The 22,702-nt window shown below is 44.0% G+C and overlaps 2 protein-coding genes across 2 annotated transcripts in view; one reads left to right on the top strand and one right to left on the bottom strand.

Moving 5' to 3' along the window:
• Positions 1-22,337, bottom strand: part of LOC149461929 (uncharacterized) — a 147,641-nt gene extending 125,304 nt beyond the window's left edge. The window contains exon 1 of the mRNA XM_089677756.1: positions 21,529-22,337. Coding sequence (XP_089533882.1) covers positions 21,529-22,246 — 718 coding nt within the window. The 5' untranslated portion in view covers positions 22,247-22,337. The remainder of the gene's footprint in view (positions 1-21,528) is intronic.
• LOC149461930 (uncharacterized) lies at positions 10,319-12,722 on the top strand. Its single transcript, XM_089677669.1, has one exon. It carries the CDS (start codon positions 10,603-10,605, stop codon positions 11,662-11,664), a length of 1,062 nt encoding a protein of 353 aa, XP_089533795.1. The 5' UTR covers positions 10,319-10,602; the 3' UTR covers positions 11,665-12,722.
• Positions 22,338-22,702: the final 365 nt, after the last annotated feature.

Here is a 22,702-nt window from a genome sequence, read left to right as displayed (position 1 = left end):
TCCAGACAGTGGGAGGTTGAGGCCGGCCAAGAGAGGGGGTGCTTGCGGCACAACAGTTTCTGCGCACTGTCCAACTTCAGTATGCTAAAAATAAACATTTTTTCTTCTCAAACCTTGAGGAGGCGGAAAAGACGGGTCATATTCTCACAATCATTGCAAAAGCTCAGTAACCATCTTCTCATATCTCTTCTTCAAAACTGTCCGACTCAATTGGTCACAGATACTCCCTCCATCTTACAAGGCTTTAGATCTTTTCATGAAACGCTCTACTCTCCCAAAGTGTCTTCTGATGACTCTAGTATGTGGGAGTTTTTAACACTTCCTCAACTTACTATTCAACAAAGGCAAAAGCTTAATGCACCACTCACTCCTGAAGACTTGCAGATGGCTGGAGCTTCATACTCCAATTCCAAGGCTCTCGGCGGAGATGGGCTGCTGATGGAAATTTACAAATCTTTTGGGGGAATACTTCTACCTGAACTACTTAAAATACTCCAGGTGGCATTGGAACAGAACTCCCTCCCCATGTATGAGGCAATAATAGTTGTACTTGGAGCCGGGGAGGGACCCAACCTTAGCAGAATCCTACCGGCCCATATCACTATTGACCTCAGACCTCATAATTATTACTGAAGTACTGGTGACCAGACTGACTAGGGTTATCTCTACACTTATTCACCCGGATCAGTCGGGTTTCATTCAGATCTACAGCAATCAATAGTCATAGGCTTTATCTTAACCTTCAAATCCCTTCTGATAATATGGGTGATGGCGATTTTGTCTCCCGATGCTGCTAAGGTGTTTGGCAGTGTAGAATGGAGATACCTTTGGCAAGTCCTTGTGAAATTTAACCCTGGGGGACACTTTCATTTTGTGGATTTAATTATTCTATTGTGCCCATTCGGGTTAACAATGCCCTGTCCATCTCATTCACACTAGGCAGAGGGACACGGCAGGGCTGTCCTCTCTCCCCGCTGTTATTCGCTATAGTGATAGAACCTCTGGTGGCTGCCATTGGAGAGGATCCGGGTAAATGGTTTTTGTAGAGGAGAGCAGATGGAGAAAGTAGCGTTCTATGACGATGTATGACTTCTGTTTTTGGGTGATACAAATGCCTCATTGACACACCTAATGACATTAATCAGTGAATTTGGCTCCTTCTCCGGCTTCTCAATAAATTGGGATAAGTCCACCCTTCTCCCACTGGACACCCTTACACATCCCATACCACCTGAAGCTGTGCAGATGGAAATAGTGGCCTCCTTTATATATCTGGGTATTATCATTCACCCCACTCTATCGAATATACAGATCTAAACTGACTTCCATTAATTAAAACATTTCAACAGAAAACAACTAGCTGGACTAAACTCCCTCGATCCGTGGTAGGGAGGTGTAACTTCATCAGAATGATCTGGGCCCCTCAATGACTTTATATTCTGCACAACGCCCCTGTTTGGATTCCTATACGGATCTTTAGAAGATTTGATATGGTGTTTGGCTCCTTAATCTGGTGGGTGCCACGCCTCAGATTGAACTAGAAACTCTACAGGAGGCTAAAAGATATGGGAGGCCCTGAGGTTCCCAATCCTTTTCTTTATCATATTGTGGCCCAGTCACAACACTTTCCAGCCTGGCGGGACAATCCACACCCAGACCCGGTCAGTTCACTTCTTCTAGGGATTGTGTCCACAGATCATTTAGTGGAATGCCTGGAAGCAGGTGAGTTCAAAGCCCTAGCACAGTTCCCCACTCTAGCACTGATTGACAGAATGTGGAGCAAGGACAAATATTATTTCCAATCTCAAGGTTTTACCACATTCACACGTATCCTTAATAACCAGAACTACCTGGAGCTTCTTAAACTGGAGGGGGTGAACTCAGTGGAAAGAGTGTCTTGAGTGGGGGAGGGGTGACAACACTAAGGGAGAAAGTGTCCTCAGAAGGGGAAGGCTGTCCCCAGTGCAGGAAAGGAGGGGAAGCGGTGTCTTCAGAGGAGGAAAAGAGAGGAATGGAGTATCTTCAGTGGAGAGGGTGTCTTTAGTGGGGGAGGGGTGTCCTCTATGGGGGAGAAAGGGGGTGTTCTTAGTGGAGGACGGGAAGGGTTTTTTGGGTAAATGACACCAGATCAAAGTCCTCCTGAGAAGTTCCTAAAAAGACAACTGTCTTGTTTATGTAAAAAGATAGCTTTAGCTGAATCTTAGAAAGCACAGCGTATTCTGAGGGGGCTGGGAGGTAAACTGGCCCCAGCTTTGTTTATGGACAGGGAGGAGTTCAATGGTCTGTTTACACAAGTCCTAAACAAAAGCTCCATTGTTCTCCAGTTTCCTTTCTCCAGAAGGAAGAAGCTGCTCTGGCTGTACAGATCACACAAGTGGAGTCTACACTGCAGTCTGCATTGTCAGCCGAGCAGCTGAAGGAGTCCAACATCTAAACGTCTACTAGTCAGGCGTACTCTTGGAGCACCACCTACACAAGACTCACCTCGTCCATCTAGACTGCTCACTAGAGCTTCTTCTACAGCCTCTGACCCATCACTTCCCTCCTCTGCTGGAGGCACTTTATTAGGATCTATAGAGGGACAACTCCGGCCTCGTATTGTACATCAGAATCAAGGAAACAGCAGAGATCCGGCCACAGGGGAGCTAGGAAACATCAACGCTGCAACAAGGGATCTCCCACTCATCCAACCATCCCAACAGACGATTCATCATCAACAGAAATAGACGGAATTGTCACCTTCTCCTCAGCTGGACTGACATCGGGTAAGATGGACCTTCTGGGGAAAGGTTTGGGCTTTAGCCCTAAAGGTATCATGAAGAAGTTGTTGTTGGCACAGGACTTGTATAGATGTCTCAGGAATATTAGATTGAAGGGACATTATTCTTGGAGAGGTGATATTGAGGGATCATCTGTAGTCACACCACTGAGTAGGTCTGTCTGAGGTTTACAGGCAAAATGGAAGTTTCCACCACCCACTACATATGCAGCAGCAGAAATGTTTCTTCATTTGGATGATAAAGATGGTGACGTATGACAGTCTATAATCAGGAACTCTGGGGTCATATCCTAATAATGGGACCATTGAGGAGAAAGGTGCATTGCCATCATTAGCAGCAAGGTGAGATATAACATTGAAGCCAGCTGATAAGGGGGATGGGTGGTCATTATGGACACAGCATGTGATGACAATGAGACACTGGAGAGTGCAAAGTCTGGTGTAGCTCTGCATGGGAACCAATCAGCTTCCAGGTTTATGGTCAAAGCTTAATTGAACAAGCTGAAGTCAGAACCTGATTGGCTCCCATGCACAGCTGCCCCAGATTTTGCACACTCCAGTTTTAGTAAATCAGCCCCATTGTGTCCATCTGAGATGGTTTGTGCCAGATCCCGGGTTGTGAGTTCCATTCAGTACAATGTCTTTGGGTTCTCTTGCTAGTTGACTGCCCCCTTGTTAGTTGAGGTGTTTGTAGTCATAGAGGTGTTGGGTCATGATGGAATGATGTTGTGTCAGGTGAATGGTAGGCTTTGACCTGGTTTTATCTGCCAGCTCTGTGTTGATTCGCTGAGTTTTCTATTGTTTGTTATGTCCATCCTTGGAATTAGGGAGGACAGTATGATGTTGGAGTGAGGACATTTTTGTTGTGCGGTCTCTGTTAGTTGTAATAGTTTATTCTCAGAGGCTTCCTTTTGTCCCTGGAGGATGTTTGGGTCGGTGTGTATGATGATATGTTTGGGTCGGTGTGTATGATGATACGTTTGGGTCGGTGTGTATGATGATATGTTTGGGTCGGTGTGTATGATGATATGTTTGGGTCGGTGTGTATGATGATATGTTTGGGTCGGTGTGTATGATGATATGTTTGGGTCGGTGTGTATGATGATATGTTTGGGTCGGTGTGTATGATGATATGTTTGGGTCGGTGTGTATGATGATATGTTTGGGTCGGTGTGTATGATGATATGTTTGGGTCGGTGTGTATGATGATACGTTTGGGTCGGTGTGTATGATGATATGTTTGGGTCGGTGTGTATGATGATATGTTTGGGTCGGTGTGTATGATGATATGTTTGGGTCGGTGTGTGTGATGATACGTTTGGGTCGGTGTGTATGATGATACGTTTGGGTCGGTGTGTATGATGATATGTTTGGGTCGGTGTGTATGATATGTTTGGGTCGGTGTGTATGATGATATGTTTGGGTCTGTGTGTATGATGATATGTTTGGGTCGGTGTGTATGATGATATGTTTGGGTCGGTGTGTATGATGATACGTTTGGGTCTGTGTGTATGATGATATGTTTGGGTCGGTGAAATACGGATCATTGATGACTCCTATCGCTTGTTCAGTTGTTGGACTTGAATTTAGTTGTCTCTTGTTCCTGGGAAGAGCCGTTTGGTGTTTAGATATTTCCCATTGGAGTCTATTAATAACAAAAAGAATCCGGAGTTTGTTGGCTGTTCTTGTGGTTTGATGATTGTTTGTTTGTAGGGATGGGCTTCATGTTCGAGTTGAACCTAAGTTTGATTTGAACATGGGCCGTTCGTGTGTTCAGCAAACACAAACAGTACGGGTGTTCAGTGGGCTGTTTGCTCACCATGCCCCACAATGCACTGCGCCCTGACAATGCATTATGATTGGACAAAGCAATGCACCTAACCACAAGTCAAGTGTAATACTTTGACCAATCACAGTGTGTGGTGATGTCACAGGGGGGCGGGGTATATAATGTTGGATCTACTTTGGGGGACATTTTTTAAAATGTTTATTTTTAATAAAGGACTGGTCAAAGACTGACTCCTATCACTTTTTACACTACACATTTTTTTGTGAATGGGTAGCAATACCATATACCGCCTACTCATTCACATAGGTGGGGGGCCAGGATCTTGGGGCCCCCTTGTTAAAGGGGGCTTCCAGATTCCAATAAGCCCCCCAGGCTACAGACCCCCACAACCAAAAGCTATGGATGTGGGAAAGAGGCCCTTGTCCCCATCAATGGACAAAGTGCTTTGGGGGGCTCCTGGCCTAAGGCACCCCCCCATGTTGAGGACATGTTCCCTGGTATGGTTCAGGAGAGGGGGTGCTCTCCCTCCTTCATTTCCTGACCTGCCGGGCTGCATGCTAGGATAAGGGTCTGATATGGATTTTTAGGGGACCCCCATGCCATTTTTAAAAAAATAATTGGCATGGAGGGTTCCTCTCAAAATCCATACCAGTCTTGCATGTCTCACTACTAAAATACCGCGTGATTTCATCATATAACTCATGCCGGATGTTAGTAACTGAGCGGGATCTTCATACTCAGATGCGGTAAGACACCTCTCAGTCCTTCATGTTTGACATTCATTGTAGAACATTCTGTAGGTTCGGATGTTTGACCGCGACCTGAACAGGGGGGTGTTCGGCCATCACTATTTGTGGTCTCAGGATTAGTAGAGTTGTCTTGGCTATTGCTGGTCTTTGTCTTGTTACATTTCGGAAGCTGATTGGTCTCACCGGTCTGTTGTTCCTTGATGGGTACTTTGTATAAATCATCCTCTTTGATTCTCTTTCCTGATTGTTGAGCTCCATTTGTATCTTTGGTGTCATTATCTCTTCCCTCAGTTGAGGGTTTTCTTGGTGTAATTGTTACATTTTAGACTGAATTTCTAGGATAGATCTTTGGGGGTAGTTTTAGTGTTTTTTTAGCTCTTCTCTCAGCTTCTCATTTACATTTTCTCACTTGTCTTTGAAGTTTTTCTTTTAATTGAACAAAGTCTCTCCCTAGCTGAGATTAAGCTTGTAATTTTTGGATTCTTAGATGTACTTTCTGAACGAACCTGCAAATCGAATCCAAGCATTCTGGTTATCAACTCATACTCCCACCAGGCATGGATTGAGCAGGTGAACCCCATAATAATACATGAAAACCTAACTTCCCCTAGGAGACTTATGGCTCTCTGGCAGAATTGGCTGGATACTCCGGTACTCACTCCCCATACTTCATTTGTCATAGCTTTTTATAGGTTTACCTTTTTTAGGCCCCTAAAAATGGACCCGGCCAACTGTACCCTACTAAATGGTGACTACATTGGAGGCCGATACTTGGTGTATGATCCTGTAGACACAGGCCTACTTGAATGGAGTCACCTATCTATGTATGTACTGGAGAGAGTTACTTGCCATGTACAGGTGAATTGTTCTACGTTGCTTCTTATTTCTCTTTTCATTTGTTTATAGAAAGTAAAAGTGACACCAGAGACAAAGCAAGTTATTGTTCTGTATGATCTGTAACATTGCCACAACTGCCTATACATTAGAATGTATGACTCCATTGTCTGGGCTGAATGTTGGATATACTGTGTGCACTTAAACTGTCTTAAATACAATTTAATGTAATAAAAAAATATATTTTATATACATACAGTGGGGATTGAAAGTTTGGGCACCCCAACTAAAAATTGGTATTAATGTGCATAAAGAAGCCAAGGAAAGATGGAAAAATCTCCAAAAGGCATCAAATTACAGATTAGACATTCTTATAATATGTCAACAAAAGTTAGATTTTATTTCCATCATTTACACTTTCAAAATAACAGAAAACAAAAAAATGGCGTCTGCAAAAGTATGGGCCCCCTGCAGAATTTATAGCATGTACTGCCCCCTTTGCGAAGCTGAGACCTGCCAGTGTCATGGATTGTTCTCAATCATCGTCTGGGAAGACCAGGTGATGTCAATCTCAAAGGTTTTAAATGCCCAGACTCATCTCACCTTGCCCCAACAATCAGCACCATGGGTTCTTCTAAGCAGTTGTCTAGAAAACTGAAACTGAAAATAGTTGACGCTCACAAGCTGGAGAAGGCTATAAGAAGATAGCAAAGCGTTTTCAGATGTCAATATCCTCTGTTCGGAATGTAATTAAGAAATGGCAGTCATCAGGAACAGTGCACGTTAAAGCACGATCTGGAAGACCAAGAAAAATATCAGACAGAACAGCTCGCAGGATTGTGAGAAAAACAATTCAAAACCCACGTTTGACTGCACGATCCCTCCAGAAAGATCTGGCAGACACTGGAGTTGTGTTCACTATTCCACTATAAAGAGATACTTGTACAAATATGGTCTTCATGGAAGAGTCATCAGAAGGAAACCTCTTCTACGTCCTCACCACAAAAATCATCGTCTGAACTTTGCAAATGAACATATAGACAAGCCTGATGCATTTTGGAAACAAGTTCTGTGGACCGATGAGGTTAAAATTGAACTTTTTGGCCGGAATGAGCAAAGGTACGTTTGGAGAAGAAGGGGCACAGAATTTAATGAAAAGAACCTTTGTCCAACTGTGAAGCATGGGGTTGGATCAATCATGCTTTGGGGTTGTGTTGCAGCCAGTGGCACAGGGAACATGTCACGAGTAGAAGGAAAAATGGATTCAATACAATTTCAGCACATGGTAACTTGATGCCATCTGTGAAAAAGCTGAAGTTAAAGAGAGGATGGCTTCTACAAATGGGTAATGATCCTAAACACACCTCGAAATCCACGGGGGATTAAATCAAGAGGCGTAAACTGAAGGTTTTGCCATGGCCTTCACAATCTCCTGACCTCAACATAATTGAAGATCTATGGATAGACCTTAAAAGAGCCGTGCGTGACAGACAGCCCAGAAATCTCAAAGAACTGGAAGACTTTTGTAAGGAAGAATGGGCAAAGATACCTTAAACAAGAATTGAAAGACTCTTGGCTGGCTACAAAAAGTGTTTACAAGCCGTGATACTTGCCAAAGGGGGCAGTACAAGATATTAACTCTGCAGGGTGCCCAAACTTTTGCGGACGCCATTTTTTTGTTTTTTGTTATTTTGAAAGTGTAAATGATGGAAATAAAATCTAACTTTTGTTGACATATTATAAGAATGTCTAATCTGTAATTTGATGCCTTTTGGAGATTTCTCCATCTTTCCTTGGCTTCTTTATGCACATTAATACAAATTTTTAGCTGGGGTGCCCAAACTTTCCATCCCCTCTGTATATACTCATATATATATATATATATATATATATATATATATATATATATATATACATACAGTGAGGAACAGAAGTATTTGAACACCCTGCGATTTTGCAAGTTCTCCCACTTAGAAATCATGGAGGGGTCTGACATTCACATTGTAGGTGCATTCCCACTCTGAGAGACAGAATTTTAAAAAGAATTCAGGAAATCCCATTGTATGATTTGTAAAGAATGTATTTGTCTCGCACTGCTGAACATAAGTATTTGAACACCTAAGAAACAGCAAGAATTCTGGCTCTCAGAGACCTGTTACTGTGCCTTTAAAAAGCCCCCCTCTACTCCACTCATTAATCTAACTTAGTAGCACCTGTCTGAGCTCTTTAAAGACACCTGTCCACCCCACAGTCAGTCAGACGCCAACTACTACCATGGGCAAGACCAAAAAGCTGTCAAAAGACACCAGAGACAAAACTGTGGACCTCCACAAGGCTGGAAAGGGCTACGGGGCAATTGTCAAGCAGCTTGGTGAAAATAGATCAACTGTTGGAGCAATTGTTAGAAAATGGAAGAGGCTAAAGATGACTGTCAGTCTCCCTCGGACTGGGGCTCCATGCAAGATGTCACCTCTTGGGGTATCACTGATGAGAAGAAAGGTGAGGAATCAGCCCAGAACTACAAGGGAGGAGCTGGTCAATGACATGAAGAGAGCTGGGACCACAGTTTCAAAGGTCGCTGTCAATAGAACACTACGCCGTCATGGTTTCAAATCATGCATTGCACGGAAGGTTCTCCTGCTCAAGTCATCACATGTCCAGGCCCGTCTGAAGGTTCCCCTGCTCCAGTCATCACATGTCCAGGCCCGTCTGAAGTTTGCCAATGACCATCTGGATGATCCAGAGGAGGCATGGGAGAAAGTCATGTGGTCAGATGAGACCAAACTAGAACTTTTTGGTCTAAACTTCACTCGTTGTGTTTTGAGGTAAAAGGATGATTTGCATCCCAAGAACACCATCCCTATTGTGAAGCATGGGGGTGGTAACATCATGCTTTGGGGGTCCTTTTCTGCGAAGGGGACAGGGACGACTTCACTGTATTAAGGAGAGGATGAATGGGGTCATTTATTGTGAGATTTTCAGCAACAACCTCCTTCCCTCAGTCAGCGCATTGAAGACGGGTCGTGGCTGGGTCTTCCAACATGACAACGACCCGAAGCACACAGCCAGGAGAACCAAGGAGTGGCTCCGTAAGAAGCATATCAAGGTTCTGGAGTGGCCTAGCCAGTCTCCACACCTAAATCCAATAGAACATCTTTGGAGGGAGCTGAAAATCTGTGTTGCTCAGCGACAGCCCCGAAACCTGACAGATCTAGAGGAGATCCGTGTGGAGGAGTCGGCTAAAATCCCTGTTGCAGTGCAAACCTGGCCAAGGACTACAGGAACCGTCTGACCTCTGTAATTGCAAACAAAGGCTTCTGTACCAAATATTAACATTGATTTTCTCAGGGGTTCAAATACTTCTGTTCAGCAGTGCAAGACAAATACATTCTTTACAAATCATACAATGGGATTTCCTAATTTTTTTAAAAAAAATTCTGTCTCTCAAAGTGGGAATGCACCTAAAATGTGAATTTTAGACCCCTCCATGATTTCTAAGTGGGAGAACTTGCAAAATCGCAGGGTGTTCAAATACTTCTGTTCCTCACTGTATATATACATAATGATGTACATTGTACATATGCTTTCAATATATATCATACGTGTCAAACATCTATATCAGCTCTCTAGGTTATTTCATGTGGCCCTTGCACCTCTCCTGCAGGTACCCCCTTTTTTCCTCCCCCACCTTGTCTCAGCAGTTGGCAGCAGTGAAGAGAATAGAACTCCTCTGCCAAATCCTGCACCTCTCAGTGCAGCTGCAGCACCCCCTCATCCTCGTCTCCATTGGTCTCAGCATTCAGCAGACTCTGGTAATTGACTCCACTCCTCCTCTGGACCTCCTCCAGACCCTTCACTTTCTGCTTTCCAGCTCTGCCCCCAAAGGAGGTGCACGGTGATGTTAGGGTGGGTGTGGGGTTCTTGGCATCTGATGTAATGGGGGGGTGAGGTGCTCTGGACATCTAGTCTTACAGTTACAACTGGCCCTTTGAGGACAACCATAATGCTGACACAGCCTGCGATGATATATAAGATATATTTAATAATGATCATTAAAAATAAAAACCAACTTTAGCCCTTTATATAGAATTCTGATTTTTTTATTTTTTTTTGTACAGGTGGATTGATGAGCCACGTTTTCGGTCATGCTGGTCTTCGTGAATACAACTCAGTCACATGGGAAAGCAAACATCTGGGTGTCTTAATTGATGGAAAGTTTTTATTGCAGTTCACTGGAGGAGTCACACAGGACACAAGTCATATCCGTGTTCTAAATGTCATAACTGCTTTGTGTCCTCTTCAACACTGATCCAACCTCAGAGGACAACATGAGAAAAGTCATTTCAGTGTTCTGGATGTGACAATTGCTTTACAGTAAAGTCCAACCCATGTATACATAAGAGGAGTCATTTCAAGCTATTTCTTGTTTGGAACGTGACAAAGATTTTACAATGGAGGCAAAACATATCGCACACCAGAAGGTTCACACTGGAGAGAAGACATATCAGTGTTCTGAATGTGACAAAGCTTTTACATGGAAGTCACATCTTATCACACACCAGAGGATTCACACTGGAGAGAAGTCATATCAGTGTTCTGAATGTGACAAAGCTTTTCCACGGAAGTCGTATCTTATATCACACCAGAGGATCCACACTGGAGAGAAGTCATATCAATGTTCTGAATGTAACAAACCTTTTACATGGAAGTCACAACTTATCACACACAAGAGGATCCACACTGGAGAGAAGCCATATCAATGTTCAGAATGTGACAAAGCTTTTACACAGAAGTCAGATGTTATAGCACACCAGAGGGTCCACACTGGAGAAAAGCCATATCAGTGTTCTGAATGTGGCAAAGCTTTTACAATGAAGTTACATCTTATCAGGCACCAGAGGGTCCACACTGGAGAGAAGCCATATCAATGTTCTGAATGTGACAAAGCTTTTACACAGAAGTCAGATCTTATAGCACACCACGGGGTCCACACTGGATGGAAGCAATATCAATGTTCAGAATGTGACAAAGCTTTTACACAGAAGTCAGATGTTATAGCACACCAGAGGGTCCACACTGGAGAAAAACCATATCAATGTTCTGAATGTGGCAAAGCTTTTACAGTGAAGTCATATCTTATTAGGCACCAGAGGATCCACACTGGAGAGAAGTCATATCAATGTTTTGAATGTCACAAAGCTTTTACACAGAAGTCATATCTTATAGCACACCAGAGGGTCCACACTGGAGAGAAGCCATATCAGTGTTCTGAATGTGATAAAACTTTTAAACGGAGAGGAAACCTTGTCATACATGAGAGGGTTCACACTGGAGAGAAGCCATATCAATGTTCAGAATGTGACAAAGCTTTTACAAGTAATTCCGGGCTAATCTATCACCAGAGGATTCACAAGCTTGAGCTGCATAGAGGAAACTCCAGAAGAAGGGGCAATATTAAAGAAGTCACAGCTGTCCCATTAGGCTCACAGGCCCAACGTCTTCCCACAAACTAGGGAAGACATGATGCTACTTGAAAAAAAACTTTGACCAAACAGGACTCTAATGATCGGATTCATTGGTTTTAGTACTTATGTCCATCAGAAACACACCTAGAAGGCCTGTGAATATTTTACCTTTGGACATTTCTTCAGACAAGCAGCAATGACTGAACTGTATTCCTCATCATTCTCATCTTTATCCTTTTTTAAGGAGCATTGACTGAACATGTAATTCATTTTCATCATTCACTAACTGAGCTATGTTCCCATGTATTTTCTTCATTGCCAGAATCTGACCAACCAATACATGACCAACAATGCCTCAGTACCAGAGTCTAGGATGGGGTCCAATGGCTTCTTGCCAAGCCTCTGAAACCTCATTAGGAGAGTCCATTCCAGGTTTTTTTGAGAACTGATACACCATAAGCTAGGCTTGAGGGCTCCAGCTAAGCCCACCTTGTCCACATCTCCCTTTACATGTTCCACCTCCTCTCCCATGATCAATGCCTCCTTTCCATGTTCCATCTCCTCTCATGGATGACAGCTTTGCAGGCAGGTCTGTAGCTGAGATACCAGCCAGATAGAGGTCTCTCTTTGGTTAGAGAGTAACTTCTTAAGCTGGTGTAGGCCTTCCAACACGGAGTTAATGCTGTTTTAGGGGACATATTCAACAGTACCACCTACTCCCAGCTGGCCACTTATGTTTCATCTGGTTTTCTCAAAAGGGATTCTATCAGGTGAAGATTGGATGTCCTTGTTATCTTTTTTTTTCTGTCCAGCTATTGCTCATCTCCATAAACTATTCACACGGTACAACTGCAAGAGATCTGAACTTACAAAGTGCTAAGTGTGCGATCATATTCCTACCACTTCTTCTGGGAGAATGAAATTCCTCTTATTGGGGTTCACCTTAATGACTCTGAATGAACGGGTCCCTTTTTGGGACAAAGTTAGCAAAGAGCACTAATTATTCCTGGAAATGCTAAGACATCGGCACTAAAGTGTAACAATGGGCAAAATCAATAATTACATAAATGGTGCAATCTGTCATTAGCATAAACGTTTTATGTTTTTCCAAGTCTCCCCTCATAACATTTTTATTACCTGTTGACCCTCCCAGTAGATCTGATTTTTTCTGCTTCCTGTAGAAGGCCAAGCTATTTGGCAAAAATTAAAGTGGGGGGGGGGGGGTTGGGAAACACCATATAACACTGCTGGGGGTGCTTACAACTGTCATCTTCCATTCATATGGGGGGTTGAACCTTATAGAGAACCTGTTGCTGTAACTGCTGTAGAAGAGTTAGCTGGAGTTGGACTTTACTTGTTGTGTGTCTTACTTATAATCTATCTAAGACTTCCCTGTACAGGGTGACAACGCTGCTGTGTAATGTTCCTGCAGAATGATCAGGGTTGTCACCCTGTTACAGAAGGTGGGAAATAACAGATCTACAGACAGGACCAACAGCTGATACAACTATGTTGCAGAGGGAACTCTGGGAATGATAATGACAGATTGCATTACACATTCAGTCAGCAGACTTCCTACTCTTGGTCTTCTGTTTGAATTGTGTTCTGATATTTGCTGTCCTGCTGTAAAAGGTGTAAATGATCGCCCACATGTTTCCTATATAGCAGGGACTACAAACTCATATCAGGAATATTAGGATGGGTACTTACCCAAGGGGGTCACCTTTTTTGATTTGGAAGAAACATTTCACATGGTTTCTTTCCATTAATGGCACAGACAAGGGGAGTCTCACTTACTTCACTAACAATAGGAGAGCCAATCACAGGCCAGTAACATTTCATGGTCTCTCACTGTAATTGCAGAATGTTTAATCCCCATTGGTCCAATGGATTCCTAGTCCTTCCAGATAACATTTGCTTCTTTTGTGGAAGGAGCACCCTAAAATGGCTTCCCTTCAATTCCACCCATAGCTGTACTTTAGGTTATGTTGCCCCTCCCCCCATATCTGTAAGGGAAAGCCTCAATTTCTCCCAATACTCCCCTGGCCTTCCAGTGAGAAGAAACATTTTCTCTGGATTGGAGATGTTTTATGCACTGACCCCTTCATAGACAGGATGGGGAATCTAAGATAAGTAAGATGAACCGGAGTACTGGAGTCATGGATCAGGTAACCAATGACACCATTGATGTTATAGCAGAGCTGACAGCAGAAGTGGCTCCACCACCCAAGGTGGTGTCACAGAACTGCATGGCAGCTGACTATCTCTTGGCAGACCAAGGTGGAGTCTAAAAATGGTGTCAAATAGAGAGTGTTGTACATTTATATTAGATCATGAGGATCTCAGAAGGGGATATCTACACAAGGTAAAGGAGTTCCAACAGGAACCTGGGTGGGGGGAGGTGGGATCCAATGTTTTGGATGGGTTTAGATGGAACCTGGTTGAGTAATATGGCGGGTTTGCTTCTTAAGCCATTAGTTGCTACCATAGTTTTGATTTTGAAATATTATATATTGCTGTATTTTCTTTTACTGCCAGAGATTATTTTGCTTTTTTAAGTTATATTCACATTTTAGGCCATATGATTAGTTAAACCCCAAACATTTCTTTTATTTTCTGAAATCAGAGACTGGAGAATATAATGGAGGTAGTTGCCATTTTTCATGTCACAGAATATTAGCACAGCTGTTTATCAAATACATATTTTCTGTAAAATAGATAATGTTAGTGCACAAAGAATACAATATATGACCCAAATTGTTTGGTGAAATATAAAATATGGGGTTGGCATCAAGTATATAGATACCAAACATGTCAAACTTTACACATTGTGCGTACTTGTGAAATGGTGACAAACTTCAGTTTGACGCTTTAAGAGCCTTTATAGGTTATCAGTTCAGATAGTTATCCGTGAACGATGGCCTCAGAATGATTGTTCTCACTCTCGCTTGTGCAATGATATGTAAAATGTGTCGTGTGATTTGTTTTGTGGGTTTTTATTTTTATAATGTTACTTAAATTTTTTTCATCTCTTTTTACACTTAACATGGCTTCTATCAGATAGGGGGTTGATAGCCCCCCTGTGGTACATATTTCTGGTCACAGGTCCTCTTTAAAGAGACATCAGAACATTATTAGACCCCCAATGTCACCTCTGTACCCCAAGAAAGATGTTCAAGCACAGATCATGCCTAATCAGCTCCTTCCCAAACCATAATGACTGAAGAATGACAGCGCTGAACCCAGAAATGACATAATCTCCCACCTCCCACATTCATTCACTGAAGGGGAGATCAGAGATCAGATGTTTGCTGATCTCCTTCTCCCTCACCACTGACACCCACCATGCCTGTCTTGGGCTTGCAGGAGGGACAGCTGAGCCCGGTATATATGGCGGGGGGAGGACCTTCAGTGCGGCTGAATCACTTCCACCAGAAATCTGACAGTTGGCCTAACAAATGTAGACAACCCCCGGGTGCTGTAGCTATAAGGCCGTGCTGCTGCTGATGTAAACCTTACATTGGCCGGAGTGAAAGGGTTCCACTAATGTCCATCTGCCAAATCCGTATCTGAGGAGACCATAGAAGCAGCATTAGAAAGAAATGTGAGCATGGCTTCAGTCAGGCGATGGTCCTGGTGGTCCTGGTCTTGTTCTCCTTCAGGTCCTCTCACCTTGTAGATGGTGACATGGACTTGTGTGGGAATGAGTAGGAGGGGCTCGGGGTTCTCTTGTACCCAATCAGCTTGTTGTGGATAAAAGATGAAAGTGTCTTCTGGGAATTTACAGGGATTTGGATGTTTAGAGGGTCACATAAGTGGGCTGGTATTAATGAGGGGTGTGGCTTGTGTTAATGAGTTTCTTAGCATAGATGATATAAATGGTATAAATAGATCCTTGAAATGTAAACAATCTATCTCTTTTCTTCTGTTAAAGTGTCACATATATATGATTAATAAAGTTGAATTATAATTTCATCACACAATACCGTGGTCTGGGTTCTTCTACAACACATCCCCCCAAACATGTCCTCTTCCAGTTATAGGGGTCTGGTGGAATGGGACACCAGCTGATGGTATCTCTTAGGCCCCTTGTACATGGGGGGTCCAGCCCCTGTGGGTGCAATGCTGGCATTATAATACACCTGGTAGGCACAGGTACAGCGTCCAGCCCCGCTGCCTGCAGCCTGTCAAAGTCTACACTACAGCTGGACGGGGCTCAATGCTGCACCACGTTTACCTCGTGTTTAGGGGGCTCCGTGTTCAGGGAGAAATGACCGCCATCCTGATCAGACAAAGCATAAAGAAGATGTAGGCAGGTGCAGTCTGCTTCTTCTACTGTAGGGGGCACCCGACCAGGGGGACATCCCAGCCTGGAGAGGAAGTCGGGGGACACTTGGTTTCTCTGTGGTTTCCCGGTTCCTGGAGACTGTGTGGAATGAAGGGGTCCATGGAATCCTGGAGACATTTTACATTTTTTTTGTTTACATGTTTTAAAGACCATTTATATCTTAAAATTACTTAAAACCCCCAAATATTATATATATTTCTTCACAACAGCAGACACACTAGAGGATGAATTGTTAGTAGTTCTAATGTTTTATGATTTTTATTATTTTACACAATATTAGTGCAATGATTTATGAAAGGCAAAATTTCAGTTAAAAATACAGCAGATGAGAATTCAGAGAAAGCTCCACCCTCATTCATTCTCCACCAATCAAGGATCTCACTCCAGTTACCCAGTCACCGTGGGCATGATTTCCTTGATATCCATCATTGTTGGTGTCAGTGAGATAAATAAGCCCCATTGTTGGTGTCAGTGAGATAAATAAGCCCCATTGGTGTCAGTGAGATAAAATAAGTTCCATTGTTGGTGTCAGTGAGATAAAATAAGTTCCATTGTTGGTGTCAGTTAGATAAAACAAATGCCATTGTTGTTGTCAGTGAGAATAAAGTGTACCCCCAGCCCAGCATTGGTGGTCAGTGGTGGTACTTACCTGATCCCACCCTCCGGCTGCCTCTCTGCTGATGTCACAATTATACTTTCACTGTAGGAAAGGAGATGCCGTCTCCCAGCAGTTGGGTATAATTGCAGTGCCTGGTGATGGAACCCAGAGAGTGTTCCGGAGTCGTCACCTCACTGCCACTTTGAAGTGTCCTGGAATCTGCCAGACATGGACATGATCATTGGAGAATGCTTTGAAACAACAACAAGGTTCAAACTATGAGACATTTCTTAGAGCTGCAGTTCCTCTGAGCTCCACCAGGTGGTGAGTGCCCTTCTACCCAGACAGGAAGTGATGTCAGGTACAGATGGGAAGTGATGTCAGGTACAGACAGAAAGTGATGACAGGTACAGATGGGAAGTGATGTCAGGTATAGACGGGAAGTGATGTCAGATATAGATGGTAAGTGATGTCAGGTACACATGAGAAGTGATGTCAGGTACATACAGGAAGTGATGTCAGGTACAGATGGAAAGTGATGTCGGGTACAGATGGGAAGTGATGTCGGGTACAGACGGGAAATGATGTCAGGTACAGACGGGAAGTGATGTCAGGTACAGATGGTAAGTGATGTCAGGTACACAGAGAAAGTGATGTCAGGTATAGATGGTAAGTGATGTCAGGTACAGACGGGAAGTGATGTCAGGTACAGACGGGAACTGATAACAGGTACAGACGGGAAATTATGTCAGGTACAGATGGGAAGTGGTGTCAGGTACAGATGAAAAGTGATGTCGGGTACAGACGAGAAATAATGTCGGGTACAGATGGGAAATGATGTCAGGTACATACAGGAAGTGGTGTCAGGTACAGATGGGAAGTGATGTCAGGTACAGACAGGAAGTGATGTCAGGTACAGATGGGAAGTGATATAGGTATAAACAGATAGTGATGTCAGGTACAGACAGGAAGTGATGTCAGGTAGACAGGAAATGATGTCAGGTACAGACAGGAAGCTCTGGGTGAGAGGTGAGTCAGGAGGAAGTAGAGAGGAGACATTGCTTTGTCTCCCAGCAGACAGAGGGTGTCAGTAATGAGGCTCCACCTGATGCTGGCTGCTGGGAAGGTATATAATCCCCCCGTAGTTTTCATCAGTTCCTCAGTGTTCTGCCTATGAGCCGCTTCCCTGCTGGATCCTGCGTCCTGTATCTTATATACTTTCCCCTGATTCTGGTTTCCTGCATCCTGTTCCCCCATCTCTGCTCCCGATTCCCAGTCCTGGTTCTGCCCGGTGTATGTCAGCTTCCCTCCATTGTACACAGTGTATTATAGTCAGGTTGTTGGGTTGGTTATTTGCTGTCACATTTATGTGTCACTTTTGCTTTGTTTATGATCTGTGGGTGTCGGAGGGTGTCGTGTACATTAGTAAACGAGACTTAAAGTGATTGTAAAGGCAACATTTTTTTTCTTTTAAAACAAACATGTCATACTTACTGCTGTGTGTGATGGGTTTGCACAGAGCAGCCCGGATCCTTCTCTTCTCAGGTCCCCCACAGGGGCTCCCGGCCCCTCCCTCCTGTTGACTGCCCCCACAGCAAGCATCTTGTTATGGGAGTGATTTAGTTCGGACTAAGTGTCCGATGATTATCTGTTCCTGTCCTAATTAATCATGCTAGCTCTTTAGTGCGCACACATGAAGAAAGCCACACTGACACACGTGTAGTCTGTGAAAACTTCTAGTTTATTGGAATGAAAAAGTGAGTTTATATATGCAAGATAATGCAAGGGTGGTGAGCAGTGTTACTGGGCTACGTATACGCTTCTAATTGGTCATGTCCATACAAGGCAAACTTCCTTCAGGGCTCCTGGTGATCTCCTCTTAGGTGTTATCTTGGAAAGAAAATATTTTTGTTCTTCCACAAAATCCTGACCATTGTACTATGCATGCTGGGCAGTATATGACATACTCCTGACCACTGCACAATATATACAGGGCAGTATATGACATGTTCCTGACCACTGCGCTCTGTACACAGGGCTGTATATGATATACTCCTGACTACTGCACAATATATACAGGGCAGTATATGACATGTTCCTGACCACTGCGCTGTGTACACAGAGCTGTATATGATATACTCCTGACCACTGCACTCTATACACAGGGCAGTTTATGACATGTTCCTGACCACTGCGCTCTGTACACAGGCCTAAGATATAATCCTGACCACTGCACACTGTACACAAGGCTGTATATGATATATTCATGGCCACTGTGCTCTGTACACAGGGCTGTATAGGAAATACTCCTGACCACTGCACTCTGTACACAGGGCTAAGATATAACACTGACCACTGCACTCTGTACACAGGGCTGTATATGATATACTCCTGAACATTGCACTCTGTACACAGACCTAAGATATAAACCTGACCATTGCACTCTGTACAAAGGGCTGTACATGACATGTTCCTAACCACTGCACTTTTTTTTCTGAGCCATGTATGACATGCTCCTGACCGATGACCACTTCTAAATGCTGGGCTGTATAAGACATTATCTTACCCACTGTGACATACATGACATACTACTTCTGACTACTTCACTCTGTATAGGGACTGTATATCATATACTCCTGACCACTACACTCCTCGATGTAAATCACATACTCCTGACCACTACACTCTGTACTCTGGGATGGAAATCACATACTCCTGACCACTACACTCTGTACTCTGGGATGTATATCACATACTCCTACCACTACACTCTGTACTCTGGGATGTAAATCACATACTCCTGACCACTGCACTCTGTACTCTGGGATGTAAATCACATACTCCTGACCACTGCACTCTGTACTCTGGGATGTAAATCACATACTCCTGACCACTGCACTCTGTACTCTGGGATGGAAATCACATACTCCTGACCACTACACTCTGTACTCTGGGATGTAAATCACATACTCCTGACCACTGCACTCTGTACTCTGGGATGGAAATCACATACTCCTGACCACTGCACTCTGTACTCTGGGATGGAAATCACATACTCCTGACCACTACACTCTGTACTCTGGGATGGAAATCACATACTCCTGACCACTACACTCTGTACTCTGGGATGGAAATCACATACTCCTGACCACTACACTCTGTACTCTGTGATGTAAATCACATACTCCTGACCACTACACTCTGTACTCTGGGATGTAAATCACATACTCCTGACCACTACACTCTGTACTCTGGGATGTAAATCACATACTCCTGACCACTACACTCTGTATTCTGGGATGTAAATCACATACTCCTGACCACTGCACTCTGTACTCTGGGATGGAAATCACATACTCCTGACCACTACACTCTGTACTCTGGGATGTAAATCACATACTCCTGACCACTGCACTCTGTACTCTGGGATGTAAATCACATACTCCTGACCACTACGTTCTGTACTCTGGGATGTAAATCACATACTCCTGACCACTACATTCTGTACTCTGGGATGTAAATCACATACTCCTGTCCACTACACTCTGTACTCTGGGATGTAAATCACATACTCCTGACCACTACACTCTGTACTCTGGGATGTAAATCACATACTCCTGACCACTACACTCTGTACTCTGGGATGTAAATCACATACTCCTGACCACTGCACTCTGTACTCTGGGATGTATATCACATACTCCTGACCACTGCATTCTGTACTCTGGGATGTAACTCCTGACCACTGCACGTTGTTTGCAGGGCTGTATGAAGTAGTCTCCTGACCCCTGCACTCTGGGCCATTATTCATGATGAACCAGAAACTGGATGACCTGTAAAGTCTTGTAAAGTGTCTCCTGTGAGAAATGTTTGGCCCCCAAAGATCCCCATCGTGGCCCCGACACACACAATTCTTTTCACTCAATAAATTCTTTATTATAGTTTTACTTCTAACAAGATTGTAATCATAGAATCAGGAAATAACAAAGGGAGGAATCCGATTGGTCAGGAAGATCCCTTGTCTGGAATGTGGGGGCGGAGTCATTATTATTGGTGTACAATACAATACACAACGTGTTCCATTATTATAACAAAGTATTGTAGAAAAGATCCCAACATGTGACATGGCTGAATGAATGCTGGTCATATTAGTTCATCTATTCTCTAAGTGGGGTGGTATCTATTGGGCCAATCCCTTTTACAAACCACACATAATATCGACCTTCAAAGTGAAAACAGAAACGATTTGCACAATATCAAAGAGTAGAAATATTTTCTGGTGGATCCCCTCTACCCAGACCCCATATGTAGACATAGAACAACAAGCTGTGTTCCCTCTCGTGCCGCACTCCTCCAACCACCCAAACCCACACAGAAGCCAAGGGAAATAATGAGAGGAAGGTTCCCCCCTAGTTTGGGGCGGAGTTTTCCTTCCCTCCTGTTGGGGGATGGGAGAAGGATGGACTGAAGACAGAGAGATGCTTCGGGGTCACCACTGTTCTGTAGAGCCTTGAAATGAAGGACATCAACTTCAGAAGTTCTTGTTGTCTGTGTAAAGTTCCCCGATAACGAGATCTGGGCTCTCCCGGCTTCTAGCTCTGTAACCCGCTATATCATTATCAGGAAACGCAACTCCGACACCCAAGAAGGGCTGAAGTTGTGTCCTTCATTTCCAGGATCTACTGACCACTCTGCACCCCGACATTTACTGCACTTCATCCATGTCTTTGGGAGCCTCTCATCTCCTTATCAACTGTTTCTTCCATGATGAAGATCAGCCATGGAGTATATCTGAGGAGTATATCAGGGTGTGCTTCTTCCCCACATGAGAGCTGGGATGTCCAGCAACATTCATCTAGAAGACATTTCCCGCACTCAAGGCACTAATACACCTCCAGGGTTGTGTGGGACCCCTGATGTACAGGAAGACAGGACTTCAGTGAGGAACATTTCCCTCACTCAGGACAGGAAAGTGGCTTCTCCCCTGTGTGACATCTCTGATGTCTGGAAAGATGGGACTTCCGTGAAAAACATTTTCCACACTCAGGACAGGAATACGGCTTCTCCCCCGTATGAGATCGCTGATGCGCGTGAAGATGGGACTTTGCTGAAAAACATTTCCCACACTCAGGACAGGAATACGGCTTCTCCCCTGTGTGAGATCTCTGATGTGTGTAAAGACTGGACTTCACTGAAAAACATTTCCCACACTCTAGACAGGAATATGGCTTTTCCCCTGTGTGAGATCTCTGATGTTTGTAAAGATTGGACTTCACTGAAAAACATTTCCCACACTCAGAACAGGAATACGGTTTCTCCTCCATGTGAGATCTTTTATGCACATTAAGATGGGATTTAGAACTGAAACATTTCCCGCACTCAGGACAGGAATATGGCTTCTCCCCCGTGTGAGATCTTTTATGCACATTAAGATGGTATGTAGAATGGAATCTCTTCCCGCACTCAGTACAGGAGAAGCTCTTCCTTGTTGGAAAACAGGCCCGGTCCCGCACAGTCTGAGGTTCCTCAGGATACGAGGAATCCGATGGTCCATCTACACTGGGTGGTGCCGGATGGACATTGGAGGGAGCCAGGTTTTCTCCTGGACTATACTGTGTGATGTCCTCATCTTCTACTTTCCAGTCTGGAGACAAAGTGAGACAATCCTCGGAGGTTTTCCTCATCTCCCGGCCATGGACTAAAATACAAAGACAGAGGATTACTAGACAGGAGCTGATTGGTTCCCCCAAACCAGGACTCCGCCCACATCAGGCAGCTTGGTCTCTTACAATTCCACCCTCAAGGGAACTAGGAAATGGCTCCTCTGATCTCCTACCAGGTCATTTCTTTATTCATGGACCTTAGTCAGAGAGTGAGGAAACAACCAGAACTGTCTTTTATAGGAGGGACAGTGATGAGGGGATTATAGGACGAGGGTCCCCACCCCCTCTATCACTCATCGCCATCTTCCCAACACAAGAAGTACTGCACTTCCTTATTTACTCCATGATTTAGTCATGAAGAACAGCGGGGCTGAGCCCCACCAGAGGTCAGAGAGTGAGGATGGGGGGAGAACAACCAAGATGAAGACTGGACTGATCCTGAAGACCACCATCATTGGGGTATTGACTCCTCCCTCA

Source organism: Staurois parvus, unplaced genomic scaffold (assembly GCF_062004578.1).
Source record: "Staurois parvus isolate SC_StPar_1 unplaced genomic scaffold, SC_StPar_1.0 ptg000191l, whole genome shotgun sequence".
NCBI lineage: Eukaryota > Metazoa > Chordata > Amphibia > Anura > Ranidae > Staurois > Staurois parvus.
The sequence above is the reverse complement of the archived record's forward strand: the minus strand, read 5'-3'. Positions and strand labels throughout refer to the sequence as shown.